This window comes from Sorex araneus, chromosome 2 (genome assembly GCF_027595985.1).
Source record: "Sorex araneus isolate mSorAra2 chromosome 2, mSorAra2.pri, whole genome shotgun sequence".
Classification (NCBI taxonomy): Eukaryota; Metazoa; Chordata; class Mammalia; order Eulipotyphla; family Soricidae; genus Sorex; species Sorex araneus.
Window position 1 is genome coordinate 329,282,187 of NC_073303.1, and position 19,958 is coordinate 329,302,144.

Below are 19,958 nucleotides of genomic sequence, written 5' to 3' on the forward strand. Positions count from 1 at the left end.
GCCAGGAGTGATCCCTGAAAGCAGAGTCAGGAGCAAGCCCCAAGCACCACCAGGTAGGACCCAGAAACAAAACAAGACAACAAACAAAAATTAAATACAGATTGAAATGTAAATAAATAAAAGATATAAATTAAATCACTTAAACCCCCATATTTTAAAAAAATGCAGGGCCAAAAATATAAATATAGTACAGTGGGTAGGGTTCTTGTCTTACACACAGCCAAGCTGGTTTCAATCCTTGGTGCCACCTATGATCTGCCAGGACTGATCCATGAGCACAGCCAGTGTGCCCTACCCCACCCCTGGCCCTGCGAGATGGGAAGGAGGGAGGGAGGGAAGGAAGGGAGGAAGGAAAGAAGGAAGGAAGGAAGGAAGGAAGGAAGGAAGGAAGGAAGGAAGGAAGGAAGGAAGGAAGGAAGGAAGGAAGGAAGGAAGGAAGGAAGGAAGGAAGGAAGGAAGGAAGGAAGGAAGGAAGGAAGGAAGGAAGGAAAATATTTTACCAAGTTCATCTTCAACTGTTCTTTTCTCCTTTACTTATGAGTTATTCCTGAAAAATATGACTCCCTTGGAAATACCTCCACCACATCCTCAAATATTGTAGTTGCTGGGCAAAGATTGTGCCAAAGCTCAGAGTTAACAGAATATCAGAATCTAATTTCCACCAAAAAAAATATACAACTACAATGTCAGTATTTCCCACTGAAGATAGCATTGCCTAACTTACTAATCATTGCTATGCATGTAAGTCACTGTGAACTAATAAAAATAATTTAGAACTAGGGACCAGGGGAATTGTGCCAGTCTCAAAGTGGGAGCTCATGCCTGGATCTGTAAGTTCCTGAGTTGGCCCCTGGTGCCACATGGCTCTCGAGCACCACAGCTTTAGCCCTGATTGGCCCTTAGCACCTTGGACATGAGCAGTATTTGTGACACTGTCTGAAGACAGACCCTTTAGGGTCATGCCACCAGCCTGACAAGATGAGCATCTCAGGGTGTCACTTTCAGTCCCCAATTCCAGCCACTGAGAGAAATTAAACCTACAATATATTAAAACCCTACAATAAATACTGTTGTGATTAGATGAGAAAGATTTGAGGAAGCTGTTTTACATGACTCAAAAACCAGCTTTTGTTAGTAATTACTTGCCTTCTTTATGCTTGTTATTATTGCCCATGGTTTTTTTTTTTTTTTTTTTTTTTTTTTTTTGCTGTTTGGGTCACACCCGGCGATGCACAGGGGTTACTCCTGGCTCTTCACTCAGGAATTACCCCTGGCGGCGCTCAGGGGACCATATGGGATGCTGGGATTCGAACCTGGGTTGGCCGCGTGCAAGGCAAATGCCCTACCCGCTATGCTATCGCTCCAGCCCCTGCCCATGTTTTTTCTACTTTGAATTCATCTTTTCCTTTTATATCACTTTGAAGTAAAAAGGTCTAGTAGTGGTAAAATGTGAAAATATAAAAGAAAATGTAAAGAAAATTGATATTAATTCAAAATTTACTGTGTTCCAGAATTGATTGCAAATATTTTGAATTTTTATCTCATTTAATCCTCATGATCCTTAGAACTACATATAATAGTTCTGTGGTTATACATGGAAGAAAACTGAGGCTTCGGAATAATAAGTGACTTAAAACCACATGGCCAGTAATTTATAGAATTGATATTGAGATTTAGATCTATTTGGTATAAAATAGGACGGTCACTCAGATGGTGGGATTGGTGATGGACATCAAAAGCCCACAATAGCAACTGCATTATGAACAACTTTGTAAACCCTGGCTTTTAAGTAAAGTTTAAAAAATAGTTCTTTCTGGATATGACTCAAAAACCAGTAAATAAATAAGATACAATAGCTTTTGACACCCGACATTACCCTGGAATCAAGGTTATGAGAACAGTGACCAAGAAGGGAAAAATACCTTGAAGTACTTTTATTAAAATTCTTCAGAAAAATGAGCGTCTTAATAGTTGAGTTCCTGTATCACATGAAGATTTAGAAATTCTATTTTCAAATTATTTACCTTTTTCACATTTGATTGAAAAAATGCTTGAGAGTTCTATAAAGAAATAAAAAAAATGAGGGGGCTACATCATTTGCTGTCCCCGATTCAATCCCTGACCCCTGTATGGTTCCCCAAGCACATCAGGGGGACTGCACCCTTAGGGCAGAGCCAGGGCTAAGCCCTGAACACAGCTGATTGTGACCCCAAAACAGAGAAAAGAAACAAACAAACAAAAAAAGTAAAGAAACACAACATTAAATACAATAGATTGCACACATACCTATCTCAATCTCATTTCCTTCCCTTTCTCCCCAAGTAACAGTTAATCTAACTTTGCAGGTTTTTATTTGTTTGACTTTCTCCATTTCTACTTCAGCACTGTGATTTACAGTACTGTTATTTAAAAGTTTCAGGCATACAGTTTTCCAACACCACACTTACTACAAGAGTGTTAGCATCCTTCCAACAGTGTCTGAAGATTCCTCTTGCCTCATCGTCCACCCCACCCCCTCCTTGGTAAACTCAATTCTGTAGACTGATTCTCAGGGTCTGTTGCCAGTGCCCAAATGGAGTTCCCTTACTATGTTCTTTTGTATTCCACATAAAAGAGAGATCATATTTGTTCCTCTAATTTCACTTAGCATAATACTCTAAAGAAGCTGTTGTGTGTGTGTATGTATATACAGTGGAAACTGCTCAGCTATGAGAAAAGATAAAATCATGTAGTTCACCACTACTGGATAGGACCAGAGAGTATCATGGTACATAAAATTAATCTGACTTTGATGCATGAAGATCCTTTGTTTTCAGTCCTAAAATTTCTTAAGGATGGAAAGACATGTAGATTTCCTGTCCGGCATTGAATAATCACTTACCCTAACCAAGGCAGTTCTATGCCCTCATAAACTGTGCTCCAAGTTACAATTTCTTGATCAAATATTGACATTTATTGGGTTCCTATTTTGTGCAAGTTATTCAAACTGAAAAAAAATATATAGTAAATAAATTGACTATAAAACAGTATGTTCTTCTAGACCATAATGTCAGACTGAGAATTCCTCTAAGTAGTGGGCAGAAGGAACTGCATGCTCACAGAAATGGGGAGAGCGGGAAACACTTGCCACCAAGACTTTCTCTCAGCTCTCATGTTGCTTTAAAGAAAAGGGAAAATCTGCAGTCCTGCAGAAGCTCCTTTGGTGGAGATAGATTTAACCAACCCTTGGTACTCCCATTAAATAGTGTCATTTATAAATTTATTCTTCAGAGGTAATCAGGGAAATAGTGAGAGGGTAACTATAGGTATCAACTAATATTGAAGCTACATTTACGAATGCATTTGTTTTACCATCATAAGTTTCAGTAGCCAAGTTGAACCTTAAGAGGATTATTGTTTTAGCCCATATTTGCCACTAACTAGTGAGACACTAGCTAGTGGAATCACCAGCTAGTGTGTCTAGCGTGGAACCACCATCTCAGCTCAATGCGTCTCATTCTTCTGCTATACAGTGTTGCAGTGAGTCTAAACAGCCTGTGATCACAGTCCACATATTTAAACTCCTAAGTTGCATGTGAGGAGTACTAATTAAAGCAATTTTCAAGAGTTGTAAGGCCTGGAGCTCTCATTTAATAAATGACTACTAAAAGTAGATGTTTTTCCAATGTTCTCTAATTTGCTCTTTAAAACTCTTTAAGGTGTTTTACTGTTGAAGAAACTAAGAGTTAGCAAATTAGGTTAAGTAACTTGCCCAAGGATACCAGGCTAGAAGGTAGCAATATGGTGGATCAAAACTGATGTGTCTGCCTTCAAAGTCTGGGTTTTTCCATTTTCTCTGCCTAATGCCTATCCTTCACAAATACAAAACAACAGAAGAAAGAAGCTTCTATTAAATACCTATTATATGCCATAAACCATAGAGTATTTCCTTTTGTAAGCAAAACAACTTTGTAAATATTACTCTTTAGTCTTGTTTTACAGACTGGAGTAGATGTCAGCTTTATAGATAAAAAACAAAACTGAAGGCACAAAAGATTAAATCATTTCTCCAGGATTGCATTGAGGTAGTAAGACTTTGCCCCAGCTGTCTGAGTGTACATTAAGCTTCAGAAATAGAAGCAAATGCATTTTTAAAAAATGCTTCATTAATTGCCCTATTTTCTAACATATGTATTCATTTTTATCTCATACGTATATGTGCACTGAAAAAGATATGATTTGAGCTGTAACCCACCTTTGACAAACAAGAGGATGACAGATAAGTTCCTAATTTGATTCTAGACTGAACAGAGGTTAAATTAATATTCACCAATAATAGAATCTAAATACTTGCAAATTTCTGATTCTCTTTGTAGAACTGTCAGTTAGAAGTTATTTAATTTAGCACAGTGATATAATGATAAAGTGAGAGAAGTCCAGGAGTATTTAGCACATCTCTGACGGTGATTTAGAAATAAAATATTATGTTTGAGGTCATTGCAAGTTGAAGTTAATACAGTCAGTTGGTACTATGTGCTCACTCCCAGGCTGTTTGTAGTTAATTTTAAAAAAGACTCTCCTTTTCCCCATTATTGTTATTTTTAAATGTCAAGAATCAGATGTCTGCTGTTTAGAACTACTGTACCGCTGCCAATGACTGTCTGTATCAGGGTTTTGAGCAGAGACATGGATTTGAAGACATTAAAACTGTTTAATTCTCAGTTGAGATGTGGTTGGCTTTTACACACTTGGAATAGAGCACTTATGGCACATCTCAGGGTAAGTGCTAATAGTTAAAAAAATATGATAGAAGGGGCTCACAGGAGTAAAAGGAATTTTTGTTGTTGCTTTTACTTTCAACACAAAAAAGCAAAATTCTTGGTTCTGTATATTATTCTTTATGTAAATGTTTTGTGTTGAATGACTGGCATATAAAGCCATTTAAAAGAGCAAGATTTTAGATTTCCAACTGTTAATGTAAAAAATAACAGAACCTCCGAATCATGTATTTTGCATTCATCCAGCAGCAGAAACAGGAAAAGGGAAACAAAACGTTCTCCGGTAGTAGACAGAGAGAGAGAGAGAGAGAGAGAGAGGGAGAGGGAGAGAGAGACTCACACAGAGTGAGAGAGAGTAAAAGAGAGCAAGACAGAAACCGAGAAAGAAAGCACTATCAGAAATGAAATTTTAAGAGAGAAAAATGATCGACCTTTTTAAAGCTGAATGGGTTTCTTCGGTTTGTGTGCAAGTTTCAAGGAATGGAAGGACTGACCAGGTTTGGGTAGAACTCTTTTATTACTTTGTGTTTGGTGATAGTGTGTTGTTGATTTGGGTGGTTTTGATGGGAGAGGGAGAATACTTCTATTATTTTATTACTGCTTAAATAATGGCTGGTAAAACTGAAAGCTAACAAAGTATGAGTGTACAGATCGTAAGAAAACAGGTTCAGACACAAGTCACCTATAAATCTGTGTCTCCAAAGAGGCTTCAGAAAATCTTAAATTGACACAGATGATCTAAGGTACTAGTAGCTATTAAGGACATTATGTGGCTAATGATTGAAATGTGAGCAGTCATTTTACATGACAAAAATCCCGAATGCTTACTGTTCCTTTGAAAATTAAAGTATTTGATGACTGAGGATATTGTTTTGTTGGTGAGGGTGATACTGCTGGTAAATAAGACTCCACACAAAGCATCATTCAAGATAAGCATGAACAGAGAATTTTTTTAAAGATAGGTACAACTTTTTTTTTAATTTTGTAAGATTATTTTGGGTTTTGCCCAGTGGGGATTTTCTTTCCCTTGCTGAGTTTTCCTTCCTCTTGTTTTAGAACAATTTAAATTATAGTCAAATCAGTTCAAACTATTCAATGTGAAATGTATGCAGTGCTGAACAGTTCTGCTAATGATTCTGGTTGTTGTGATGTTTCCTTGCTGCCTTTTTAAGAAACTACATTAACTGATAATTTTCTTTATTATATTAAATTAAGTTGCCTTAACTCACCAGCAAGAAATGTTAAGATTCTTGAATGCCTTTCCTATTTGGCCTGGGCAATTGTCTTTCTGTTTTGCACTGATATAAGTAGAGACGTCCCTCTCTGTTGATAGAAAAATGAGGTTACTTATTCCTGCCTGCTGCTAAATTTAAATGTAGAATTGGTCCTCAGCAAAATGCTAGTAGCTGATAGAGCATATGAGAAAGCAGGGGTTCAGAAAGAGTCAGTGGCGGTTGTAGGAAAATTTGAAAGAAAATAAAAGGAAAATACTTCCTGGAAGTTCTTAAAGAAACTTTATCACTCTTGGGTTTCAATTTCATTATTTTAGAAACATCCTAGTAACACCAGAATTGCTTGTTAGCCACTGCTGGAGGTTTTGTAGCATATATTTTCTGATCCCATCGAGTCTACTCTCTAATCTACTAATGGGTGGTATCTCATTGTATAGCAAGAGTAAAGAGAGAAAAAAAAAATACTAGCCTGGATCTTGCAATGGTCTGTAGATGTTATTTCTTTCCTCTTTCTGCAGTCTCAATAGGATAATTTGTTTGGTTTTACATTAAAGACAGTATCTCAAGGTAAGAATTTACTAAGGTGCTGGTATTTTTCAGGGAACAATTTAGACATAACCTCTTGTCCATATGAGATCAGAGCTTTACAGAACCGACACAGTGATTTGTAAATGGTCTTTTTGTTTTGAGGCTATATATGAGTCATTCAAATATGTGCAAATATTATCAATATAACTTCAATTTAGTGATCAAATAGATTTGGAGTTCAAAGGCAACAGCCTTAATAAGTTTAAAGTTCAGTGAAAACAATGTATCACCTAATTAAACTTGGTATTGTTTTATAATTTCAAAAGAGTATGTGTTGCTAGAGTTTCTGATCAGAGAGTGCAAGGAATTGGAGTTGAACCAGAGAGAAGCCCATCATTGCAAATCTAAACATTTACTATCAGAAACTTCATATAGTTCAAACTATAGTACCTCTCAGATTTTTGTTCTGTCACTTCCGAAAGAAACTTGGTTGAGTTGTTTTATTAGCTAGCAAAAACCAGTTCTTTGTTAATAAGATCTATGAAGATATGTGACTTCACTATGATTTGTATTACTCATCTGGGATTTTGAAAACATAACTTTAACCTTGGATTAAAAAATAGCATATAACTCCCTCTACTACTTATTTATTTGCTTCTTACAACCATTTAGCTTCATCCCCAAATAACAGGTTCAATCTCTAGTGACTGACATTTAAAATATACTATGGAGCAAGGAAATTTCTTTTACCTTATTTATGTAAATATTCAGTTAAGCAGTTTTTAAAATAAATTTATAGACTAAAATTACAGCAGGAGGATGGTTTGTTTTTTCAATGGATAATTTATTCTTTTCAACCCAGTTCTCTTTATAATGAATAGGTAAGATTATAAATAATCAATTATTACTGTGAGGTAATCAACAAGTGTAAAAGGAACATATTATAGTCTGTTACATTTGGCCATTTTCTTATTTTTACTGTTTTTCACTTCGTTTCATTTCTTGATGAAAACTCAAATGACCAAGGAAATTCCTCTTCTTAGTGTCTAACCTTTCTAGTGTAAAACTGTCTTTAAAAATTAGATTTGTATTTGTTTGTTTGCTGAAGTTTAGCATTGCACCCTGGATCGCAGTTCTAAGATAAAGAAACTTCTAATTACATTTGTGGAAGTTTTCTAGACAGTTCAGTTTTTGTATGTATTTGATACAGTTCTCTCCATCAATTATTGTTTCTAATCATTGTTCTCACAGAATTATCAAAATTCCCATAAAACACAGGATGTGATATTAGAATTGTCTATGAAGCAGATGTTACTACAGCCTGCATTTGTGTGTACAAATACAGGTTATATCTGCAAAGGTACTCCTTTATCTGTCAAATATACATTTATTCACGCTTCCTCTAATCTCTGATTTATATCATAAGATTTAATTTGTTCTTATTATTTTATTTGGTGGGCCACACCCAGCTGTGCTCAGGGCTTACTCATTGTTCTGTTCTCAGGACTTATTCATTGTTCTATGCTCATTGAACACTCCTGGCTCCTGGCAGTCTTGGGGTACCACATGTAGTGCTGGGGATTGAATCTTGGATGTCTGTATGCAAGGCAAGTGCACTGCCCACTGTACTATCACTCTGGCCCCCATATGATTCATTTTAAATGTGCCATTTCATGAATTTCATCTAAGAAAAATTACTATGGAGGAAGGAAATATTTTTCAAAAACTCAATAGAAAATTCTTTACCTTATTTTTATAGTGATTATCCTGAACTTAACTACAGGCCATTAATGTAAATCAGATAGAGGATGCCTGTGTCCCTGGTGTGAGACTGTGAGACTGTATCTCTCATGTACAAAGTCACACCCAACGACAATGGAAGGAAATGACTTCTGCTCCCTGTTTTTTTTTTCTAGTGATTTTTGTTTAATTATAAATCTGTGAATTTTTTTCTCTCCTCTCTGATTTTGTTGACCAGATCTCTAATACCTCTAGGAATGTGATTAAAGAACCAGGCTGGTTTTACTCATTTTTGTTATCACCTTTTTATTTAACTGGACAGTGTTAACTTTCTAGAAAGTCCTCATTGGAAGGTCAACCTGTGTCTCTTCTCATTTTCAGCTGTTCCTTATCACATGGTAATAGCTTCTTTCTACTTAGATATTTCTCCAGTGATTTCATAATTACTTTATGGAAAATTTATTTAAGATTATTTATGCCAAAACACTCCATTTGAATAATAAGAAAAATAGGGGAAACAGAGATAGTACAGCAGATAGGGCCCTTGCCTTGCACGCGACCTACCCAGGTTCCATCCCCAGCATCCCATAAGGTCCCCCAAGTCCCACCAGAAGTAGGAATAATTCCTGAGTACAGAGCCGGGAGTTACCCCTGAGCATTTCGAGGTGTGCCTCCCAAAATAAACAAAAATGAGAGAAATAAACTGAAGTAAATATCTTGACTGAAACAAAATTAGTCATTTCGTTGGTAGCAGACAAGCTTACATGCTTGCTGCAAAGGTACAACCTTGAACTCATTTCCATTAAATCTCACACATCTATAAAGACCTTTTAAGCTCCTTGTTCAGACTTAGTGTTCTTACTGTGTCCTGATGCTGGGAATCGAACCTGAGTCGGCCACGTGTAAGGCAAACACCCTACCCGCTGTGCTATGTCGCCAACCGTGCTATCTCAACAGCCTGATAGGACTGGAGCAATAGCACAGCAGATAGGGCATTTACCTTGCACGCAGCTGACCCAGATTCGATTCCTCCATCCCTCTCCGAGAGCTCAGCAAGCTACCGAGAGTATCCCACCCGCACAGCAGAGCCTGGCAAGGTACCCATGGCGTAATAGATATGCCAAAAACAGTAACAAGAAGTCTCATAATGGAGACATTACTGGTACCCACTTGAGCAAATTGATGAACAATGGGAAGACAGTGATGCAGTGCTACTGTGTCCTGATAGGGCAGTCCTTGTAAAGCCTTGTAGGGTCAAAGTACAAGGAGGCCAAGGGAGAAAATAACTGATCTGAAAATGAGATTTGAACCTGTTTGTGTCAAAAGGTTTGCAAGAGATGAACACAGTTGTTAACTAAATAATGATCTGCAGTTTGTAATTCTGTGCTTAGAAATGGCAGGGTAGTGTTTTTAACTTCTATAAAAAAAGAAATGGGTATGCTTCTCCTGTTTCCTCTGACGTCTCTCCTGTAACTAAATAGTTTCCTTTTGAGTAAAACCCTCCAAAGAATTACAAATGGATAGAAATGCTCCATGTTTAACTGAGCTACTATTCGGAGAGTGGGTTTTGGATATGACACATCTGGTTATGAGATTTCCAAAGTCAAAAATAAAATTACAAATGTGTGTATGGTGGTAGAAGTGGTGGTAGTGGAGGTAAGGCGGTATTGTGACACAGGAGAAAATATATTCAGACAAAGGGACTAAATACATTAAATCAGATTAGCTCTAGATATTTTTTAAAGGGTGCTACAAAGGAGATGCCAAATGCTACAGGCTAATCTCTTGGTCACTGCTTTTGAATTTAAAAATTTAAGTAAATGGGCAAAACCATGTAGATCTAAACTTCAATATACTATATAAATTATTAGATAGTGGTATGCATCGGATAAAAATTATTATATTATACCTCATTCTTCTGCATATGTAGATTCAGCTACATGTGTGGCCACTTGTCCTGTCATGTAATAAAATGCTTAAGACAAGCTTTTGAGAGTCGTGTTGGGAGTTCTATAAAATGAAGATTTCTGGCATTAACCCAAGAAATTCTGATTGTGTGTATTTGATTCAGATATAGAGATCAATTTGTGAATTATCCATTAACCCAATTCCAGAGGACTGTCAGATTAAATATATCACTTTATTTGCTGAAGGTGGCAGTAGAACCCAACAGATGAAAACACGGGCTGTAGGCAATCCATTAACTTTAACGTTGCCACTGACTACAGACATGGTTTGGGCTCCCCCTAGTACCTCAACTTCCGTGTCTGTAAAATGGACACAATATCATATGACTCTTCTGTTTGCTCAGGTCTTGACAGGGGGAAGCTTCTTTTCAAATTTGGGAAGCAACTGAAAAAATATTCTGAGAGGATTCAAATTTCATATCCTTAGTACTAATATGTTTCACCTTGTGATGAGTTTCATATTCTTCTATCGTTTCTTTTATATTTCATTTTATCTAATTTTCATTGAACCAGGATTATGATAAACATATCTGATCCGGTGATAAAGGAAGATGTTCTCCCAGTAACAGTGTAGTTATAAAACATCTTTCCATATACCACCTAAGCAAATAAGGCTTGTGAGAAGATCACAAAAAGTGAATTTTTGATAACTCATGTCAGTAGATCAGGTTTTCCTGTGGCTTGGTATTTATACATAAAACACATTTTTTCTGGCCTCCTTGAGCTTTTATTTGTTCAGATAAAAACTTCTTCTGTTTTTATTTCGTAATTACAAAAGCATGCCACCTTGTTACAGGCAATGTTACATCAACAGGACATGTTTTGTTAATAACAATAGCTACAGGATTTGTCTACAAGGGAGATATATCTACCCTTTCTTGCTGTCTTTCTTTTTTTCAGTTTACAGATTCTTAAGAGTTAATTTTATGAAATACAGAAGGCATAATAATCATTTCTTTTTAATTTTATTGAATATCCATGAGATAGATCTTTACAAAACTGCTCATGGCTGGGTTTCAGTCATACAATGATGCAACACCCATCCTTCCACTAGTGTACATTTCCTACCACAAATGTCCCCCATTTCCTTTCTACTATCCCCAAACACCCCAACTCTCCAGCCTGCCTCCATGGCTGGCACTTTTCTTTTTTCTCTCTCCTTTTGTGCATTATGGTTTCAAGTGCAGATACTAAGATGCCATCATGTTTGTTCAAGGCATTCAGTATTTTTATTGGGAAGGTAAGGCTGTAGATGCTTTTTTAACTGGGTGGCAGCTTTGGGGTGTGGATGTGACTGATGAGGCTTCCAGAACTACAGGGAGATGGTGAGAGATAGCCCATCCCAACTTCAAGAAAGCCTGGAGATTTCAGTCACAAAACCCGCATACCAGAATTTTCAGTAGATTACATCTCAGTAAGGTCTGGCTGGGGGAAGTGAGGTGATTTTGGACAGTGGAAGCAAGTGGCTGCTCCAGGGCTCTGGTCAGGGGTGATGGGTGGTGGTGGTGAGGGGACCAAGCTGACCCGCCCCACTTCTATCTAACCCAGTCTGTTCAGCTTTGTGTGCTGCGTTCAAGATAATTGCGGTTTTTAATTTCTTTCAAGATTTGTTTATGGGACTCTCAAGTAAGGCTATTAGAAGAGTTTAGACAGTGACACTGGAATTGGTTCGTGGGGGTGATTATTGATGCTTCCAGAAGTATATGGAAGTTGGGGGAGGTAGCCCATCTTGACCCTGAGAAAGCCTGGAGATTTCAGTCACAAAACCCGAATATCTGAATTTTCAACAGATTAATATCTAGGCGAGGTTTATCCTGAGATGGTGGAGTCCAGCAATTTTGGGGCATGGCAGCAATTTTGGATTGTGGGAGCAAGTGGCTGCCAGGGACTCTTCTTGGGTGGGCACCAGGCTGACCTGCCTCCCTCTGATTTACCCTCGTCTGTTTAGCCTTGTGCGAGTCTGAGACTAATTATAGTTTTTGATATCTTTTGAGATTTACTTATGGGTCTCTGAAGCAAAGCTGATACATGAGCTTCTATAGCTGAGCCAGAGGTGGTTTGTGGGTGTGGCTCCCATATACCTAACTTTTGGCAGTTTAATTTCTCGGAAAACTTGGCCCCAAGTTGTTTGGGTCTGGCCAGAAGCCCAGCAGCAGTTGGGGGAGGGGGTTAATCAGGAAGCCTGAAGGCAGGAAGCCTGCAGGCAAGATTCATGGTTACAATGTTGTTCAGGATTGGACTTCAGTCACACAATGTTCCTATACCCATCCCTTCACCAGTGTACATTTCCCACCACCACTGTCTCCAGTTTCCTCTCTCTCCTTCTCTCCCTCTCTCTCTTGCTTGTTCTCTCTATCTTATTCCTTTTTAGGGATTATGGTTTGCAATATAGATATGGAAGGATTATCTTGTATATCTTTTTACCTACTTTCAGCATTCAGTGCTTTTCCAGTGTGATCATTTTCAGCTGTCAGTGTCATAACTTCTCTATCCTAACTGCCCTTTTCCCTACACCTGTGGCTATGGCAAGCTTCCAACCATGGGCCAGTCCTCCTGACCCTCGTTTCTACTGTCCTTGGATAATAGTTTCATATTATGCTTTTTATTTCCCACAAATGAGTGCAGTCATTCTATGCCCTTTTCCTTCTGTCACGTTTCATTCAGCATGATACTCTCCATGGCCATCCACTTATAAGCAAATTTCATGACTTCATTTTTTCCTGGTGGCTGCATAGTATTCCATTGTGTAGAGTTAGCATAGTTTCTTTATCCAGTCATCTGTTCTTGAGCACTTAGGTTGTTTCCATATTCTGGCTATTGTGAATAGTGCTCCTTGTTGTCTGTCTTATCTAGGCTCTGTGTTTGCACCACAGCATCAGCTTTGATAGATGGGAGTTCTTCCACCATAGTCAACAATACTCTCTTTCTCTTTCTCTCCTCTCTCTCTCTCTCTCTCTCTCTCTCTCTCTCTCTCTCTCTCTCTCTCTCTCTCTCCAGACTCAAGTCCCTAATTAGTTCTCTACATTTTCTGAAGTCATATATGTCATACTTAAAACTGATGTCAAAATTCAGACAAAGCAAATGAACAGTGAAGCTAGTTCTCCGTCTCTTTTCTCCAAAGAACCTCTAGATACTCACATTTTCTGAATCAGTCATCTTTCTTTTAGATATTCTAAAGGCTCACTACCTCACATACTTTTAGCCGTTACTACCAAAGCTATCAAAACAAAGCCTAAATGGATTCATAGGGATAACAAACTATATTCAATACAATTATGATTTTAGTTATTGAAACAAGCACATTGAAGGAGAGATAGCAAAAAATGGGCACTATGAACTTCTGTTAAATCCCAAAACTCAGAAGACTTAAAAGACCACTTTCTAGTGCACACTGTGCTATGGGCATCAATTTGACTGGTAAATAGGTACACAGAGAGGTGCTCCCATAGAATTTTTAACTTTAAAATCTTAGAGCAGCATTCTTCAATCTGTTTTAGTCCCGAGTACCTACACCTGCCCTGTATACTGGTCCACGCACCATCATTTAGACCCAGTGTTGGTAGACCAATAATTTCCAACCTGCAGCCCAAGAGTTGAATAAGGGTTCCAAACTATAATAATCCTCAAAAAATTTATGTGCCCTCTCCTCATCCTCCCCTCTCTCCCTCTCTCTCTCCTTCTCTCTCTCCCTATCTATCTATCTATCTATCCATCTATCTATCTATCTATCCATCTATCTATCTCCCTCTTCCCTCCCAATCTGCCCCTTTCCTTAACTTCATAGAAAAGTTTAGCTGATTATTTTGGTAATTCAGGGGTTGTCAAGAAAAAGTAACTGTCACTTGTTTGCAAATGAAACCCGAGCTTTCTGAAAATGACTCCCATATAAAATTTTTCCCCCTTAACACTCCTCCAGCCTTCTCGTTGATTTTAGATCATTTCCTGTTCTCCCACCTCTTGGAAGTATTCCATGGCACGCTGAGCAGACACTTTTAGTCAAAATGCCTATAAATAGCTGGTTTTCCTGCTTGCTGCCTTCTCTCTAAGACTTTCACAAAGGAGTTGAAACAAATCTACCAGAAACAAGAACCTTTTGAGTGGTGTGTGATGAGGTTTATGAAAAATCAGATCCATAGGCCAAAATCTATTGTGTAGGACTCTTTGCTATACATTTATGTTTGACTTATGCAATCACTACACGGACAAAGAAATATTTATTTCATGCTGGATGATCTCATGAACTGAACAATCAATCAGAAATGTTTTCTATGGCTTTCATGCTTTAAAAATACATATTTTGACTTTCACACTGCTTAAAAAATATCCCAAGACCAATTTTTATTAGTTTCTATTTCCTAAATAGGTAACCAATTTTCCTCCAAGTTGAATTTGCTTGCAGAGAGCTTTTATTGGTAGGATTCCCTTCTCTGTGTTCTGTGCTCTGTCCATCATATATCATGCCAAGGCCCCCGGGCAGGTATAGTGGTGCTCTCTGGAATAAATGTGCATGATAGCAAGATTTAAGTATGTTCTTCATGTAACTAAGATCCACCATAGAAATCATATATATGAGGTTAATTATACTCCTACTACATCTCCCCATCCTCTGCACCTTCTTTAACAAAAGAGAACTAGGTGTAGCAGTTCTTTCCACTTTTCTCTTTCTTCTTTCTCCTTCCCTTCATTTTTACTTTTCATTATTTTGGGAGAATACCAAGCTGTCCTCAGGACTTACTCCTGACTCTGCACTCAGGAATCACTCTTGGTGGGGCTCAGGGAACCGTTGTGGAGCTGGGGATTAAACATGGGTCAACCCCATGGAAGGCAAGCACCTGACTGCTGACTATAGCTCCAGCTGCACCTTTACTTTTTAAGTAGATGTCTTATTATAGAATTTGGAATGGGAAGTTATTTCCAAATCATTAAAGCTAAGGAACCTGGTAATGTTAACTGATATTCCTGGGCTTCGCAAATATGGAGTGTTAAAAAGCAGGAACAATGGGAATGTTTCTAGAAAGTGTATCTCAATATGCTTTTATTCTTTATGAACTCTTCATAAGCATATAGTCAATAGAAGCAGGCATTGGGGAGACTTGAAAAGTCAGTTAGTTCAGTGCCTTTTGTGTTTTCTAACTATGGAATTCCTTGTTCATATAAAACAAAATATATAAAACAACTGAAGGCAGAATCACTCTCATTTAAGCAAAAATAGGAGGGCTCAAGTCCAAATTCTGTCCTTCTCTCCCATCCACTGCCTGTATCCAAAGGAAAGGACTGTAAATAGTCTTAATACCTCAGAAAACCCATTTTGTTTTGTTTTCTGCCGGGTTTGTTTGTTTTGGGGGAGCCATATGCAATAGAGCTCACAGGTTACTTCTGGTGGTGTTTCGGGCACAATATATGGTGCCAAGGATCAAACCTTGGTCAACCACTTGCAAAACAAGTGCCCTAAACACTTCACTATACCATCTTTCCAACTCAGAACACCCTTTTAAAGTTCAAAGAATATTAATTATCTGTTCCAGTTGTGTTGGATTTTATTAACAGCTCTCTCATGGCAGTTTGGTGTCTGTACTTCATAAAAAACAAATTAGGTGTGGTAACAGGTTTCCAACTGACTGACACTGGAAAATCATATCTTAGAGACTGGAGACCAATAGCAGTGGATCTGAATTCAAATCCTGCACCTGAGATTCTGGCCATCCCTAGCACCTCCCTGACCTTGGAGGCACCACTCCACCCCAGCAGTGCTGAGGTGGTCCTGGAAATCCCTGAGCACCACTGGGTAGCCCCCAGTATGGCAAGGCTCCAGCCCCAGCATTTGAATTTCCTGGTCAGTCAGAGTTGTCAGGAATGGTCCCCCAACACTTCTATTCCCAAGCACTGATTGGGTTACCAACAAGTTAAGAACGCGTCTTAGCTTTACAGACACACATCTGTCAGCTTTCTATTTTCTTCCTCTGATGTGACCCAAAAGACACAGGACCCCTTGTCCCCAGTATACTTCTCTTCCTGCAGCACCAGACTGAAGACCTCATGTCTGCCTCATGCTGAAGAGCTGCCAGGTGATTATGAATGATGACATAAAGATAAAGAAGAGAAAAAGAAGAAAAATGAGCACTAAGCAGATCTAGAAACTTTTGTAACTCTATGTTTAATATATGCTCCTTATTCCAGGGTATCCTGAGTTAACCGTTACATGTCTTTGTTTTACACAAAATGTGGAAGGTAACTTCTACTCTGCAAATATTCCCTTTGGTCATCTCCTGAGCGCTTGTTTCTTGATGAGAATTAATTTTTTTTTTATAGTTTATTTTTAATTAGTGAGTCAACGTGAGGGTACAGTTACAGATTTATACATTTTTGTGCTCATGTTTCTCCCTTACAAAGTTTGATAACCCATCCCTTCACCAGTGCCCATTCTCCACCACCAGTAAACCCAACATCCCACCCCCCCTTCCCAGTCCCGTCTCCCCCCACCCCACACTGCCACTATGGCAGGGTATTCCCTTTTGTTGATGAGAATTAATTTTAATAATGTAAGTGTCAAATTGTCATAGAGCAATAGTATTTCATATAATTGGAAAATCATATTCAATTTGCAAAAGAACCATTGCTTAAGACTGCCTTTGCTTATTCATTCATTTTTATGAAAAGAAATTTGGCCCCTTAGAACCATCAACTTGTTTGTAGCTAGCTGAGGTATTGTTTTTATTTTGTTTTTCATATGGGGGCTGCAACTGGCAGTGCTCTGGGCTTACTCGTTGCAGTGCTTGGGGGAACTTTATGTGGTGCTGGGGACTCAACCCAGATCAGCAGCATGCAAGGCAAGCCCCTTACCTGCTGTCTTATCTAACTAGTTACAAGAATTTAAGTATATTCAAAGGGGCCAGAGAGATAGTAAGACAGGTTTGGCACTTACCTAACACATGGCCAACCCAGGTTCAATGTCTAGCTACCCATGTGGTTCCCTGAGCACCGCCAGAAGTAATTTCTAAGTGCAGAGTCAGGAGTTACCCCTGAGTGTTGCCAGGTATGGCCAAAAGCCAAAAGAGGGGGAAAAATACAAATACTCTGTCTGCTTACTTAATATTCTTTGCTTAGTTTTGAGATGTTTACTTTAATAAGAAACAATTTCACAGAAATAATGAGGAAGTAAACTAACGATCTCTGTTTTGTCTATCCCTGCCTTTTGGGAGACCATCTAGTTCTCTCTCGGGCACTGTGTGCACCAGGATTCAGCATGGTACATGAACTTCATATTTCTCAGAATGCTGACTAAATAATTGGGATGTTCACACATTTATTATTTGTTAAATTGCTGTTTCACGTTCAAAGGAAAATATGTTTCCCTTAAGATCTATCTTCAGAATGCTTCCTGATTATCTATGAAACTATCACAAAATTAGATGAATTATATAATAGTAAGTACAAAGCATTTATGTTTGTGAGTTTAAATATGGTTGCATATTGCCAATGCATGTATAGTGTTGTCAGGAAACAGTGCAGTTGAAATCAAATTTCTAAACAACAGATCACAATACAGAATAATCATACCTTTGAAATCCAAGCATAAATGCTACCATGCTTGGTTATGAGACTGAAAGTCAATGTAGTTTTAATTATTCTACTTCTTGGCTCATTTTAGATTTTTTCCTGAGATACAGGTATCTTATCACAGATAATTCCATGTTCGAGTGAGCCCTTATTTAATGCTCTCTCCTCTTTGTTTCAGCCCAAATGAAGTTAATTTAAATTAATGGATGTAGTCTTAATGTGTTCCACAGCCTCCATATTCTCTTGGTTCAATATTTTATAAACCCTCCTTATGCATAAAAAAGTTAATTATTCACTTAACCAGGACCTGTAACTAAGAAATGAAAGCATTCACTAAAATTAAACTATGCCAATTTAATCTCATTTAATTAGACTAATAGATGAATATAGCACTGTATTTCTTAGCTTCAACCAGTGATGAATCTACCTAATTATCATAATATGTAGTTCTGTTGCTTTATCTAACCACAAGTGTATAATGAAAATTTGTGGTATAATTTTAAAGATCTGCCACTCTCGACAAGTCTTTCATTCAGCCACGGTTTAGTTAGCACCCCTTTGTTTCAGGCTGATCTCCAGGACACATAGCTAGAAAAATGTGGGAAGGACAAAGACCACTTTGGGGAAAGGAACAGAGTCACTTCTCACCCTCCGTGTTGGTGAGAATCAGTAAATGAAGAACACGACTGAGTGTCCGACAAGATGATATGGAATGTATTTTTCTAATATTCTCAAGTTTTGTGGAGGTGTAGGATATAGTCTAACCTCAAGGCCCAAGAGACTGACCCCCCTCTCCCCGGCATTATTTCTAAGGACAAGCAAATGTGTGAGGTTGAGAAGCAGCACATCAGTCTCTCCTGACCTGTGGCGGGGCTACCCACCACAGAGTAGAGAGTAGAAGACACCAGAACACTGCCTGTGAGGGGACGCAGCCTCCGTTTCCATGAAGCTGTGTGCTCAGCTCCACAGCAGGCCTGCGGGCCAGGGCTGGTGGGTGCTGAGGGTGGCTTGGCAGTCCTATGCACCCACAGCATTGAGATAATACTGCAGCACCCTGGGACACCAACAGTCAAAGTATGACAAAAGTGGAGAGAGCAACTCAGATGAGAGTCCTAAGGAATGATTAGTAGGCTTCTTTTAAACCCCAAGATAACAATAATCCACCATTACATACCAGTTCGATTTGGAAGATTTTTTTTTCTAACAAGATTTTAAGAGCTAAAACATGAGCTAAGACACAAGGCTTGCATGTGGCCGCCCCCAGTTCAGTTTCCACCATCACATCGTGCCCTAACTATCATAGGATACAGCCCTGGGAGTCCCTGAAAACCACTGTCTGTGGCTCTGGAGGGCTTTAAGCACCTCCAGCGGGCCCAGGTAAGGCACCAAAGGGCCTGAGTAACAACACATCCCTAAGCCCTTGCATTGACCCATACGTCTGGCTGAGAATTGCTGTGGTAGGGCTCCTGGGCCTCCTAAAGGCCTCTTGGGGAGCCCCCAAACAAGCAAACAAAAATATATAATGAGAGGCTAGATGAATGGATCAGTAATGAAAAAAATGGCCCTGTTTGGTGAAATGAGGGCAGATAGCCCCTCGGGTTCCTCTAAATCAAATCGTTTAGTTCTCTGCCACCAATATGGTACCCACTGGCCAAGTCTGACTATTAAATTTACAGTAATTAAAGTTAAGTAAAAATAGAAATTCACTTTCTTCATCACAATAGCCTCATTCCTAAGCTCAATAGCCACATGTCGCTGGTGTTTACCATCTGGACAACCCAGATAAAAAATTGCCATCATTACAGAAAGTTCTATTGGACAGCATTGTTCTAATTGGTTTTTGTTTATTTAGGGGTCAGTGAATTCTTGAATCTAAATATCTGCAGTCCCCAATGAATGCTTGAACTGGGTGAATGAGTATGCCTTATCTTTCTGCATTTGAGTTCTTAAATCCCCCTCCCCCTCACTGTAACCCTCCAAGGTTCTCTTAAGGCAGGAATATTTTAGAAATCAAAGTCCAAACCCATCCACTCTGCTTCCTGGCTGAATATAGGCAACAACCTTCCATAGAGGCTCCAGGGGAAAACCTGTTTGTAGTTTTAGGGGGGTTGCCTTGTTAAGTTTTTCTCAAAAGTTCTTTTCTAGGGGCTGGAGTGATAGCACAGTGGGTAGGGTAT

At 38.6% G+C, this 19,958-nt stretch overlaps 1 protein-coding gene across 12 annotated transcripts in view; it reads left to right on the forward strand.

Annotated features, from left to right (window-relative positions):
• Window positions 1-19,958, forward strand: part of DLGAP1 (DLG associated protein 1) — a 938,748-nt gene that overhangs the window by 551,462 nt on the left and 367,328 nt on the right. For 3 of the 12 annotated variants that reach the window (XM_004605988.2, XM_055129440.1, XM_004605991.2), the window contains exon 1: window positions 4,651-4,758. The exons of 6 other annotated variants lie outside the window; for them this stretch is intronic. In XM_004605988.2, coding sequence (XP_004606045.1) covers window positions 4,666-4,758 — 93 coding nt within the window. In that variant the 5' untranslated portion in view covers window positions 4,651-4,665. Of the gene's footprint in view, window positions 1-4,650; window positions 4,759-5,077; window positions 5,255-19,958 lie in introns of those variants that run through there. 3 more of the 12 variants (XM_055129441.1, XM_012932173.2, XM_004605990.2) reach the window with 3 other exon arrangements.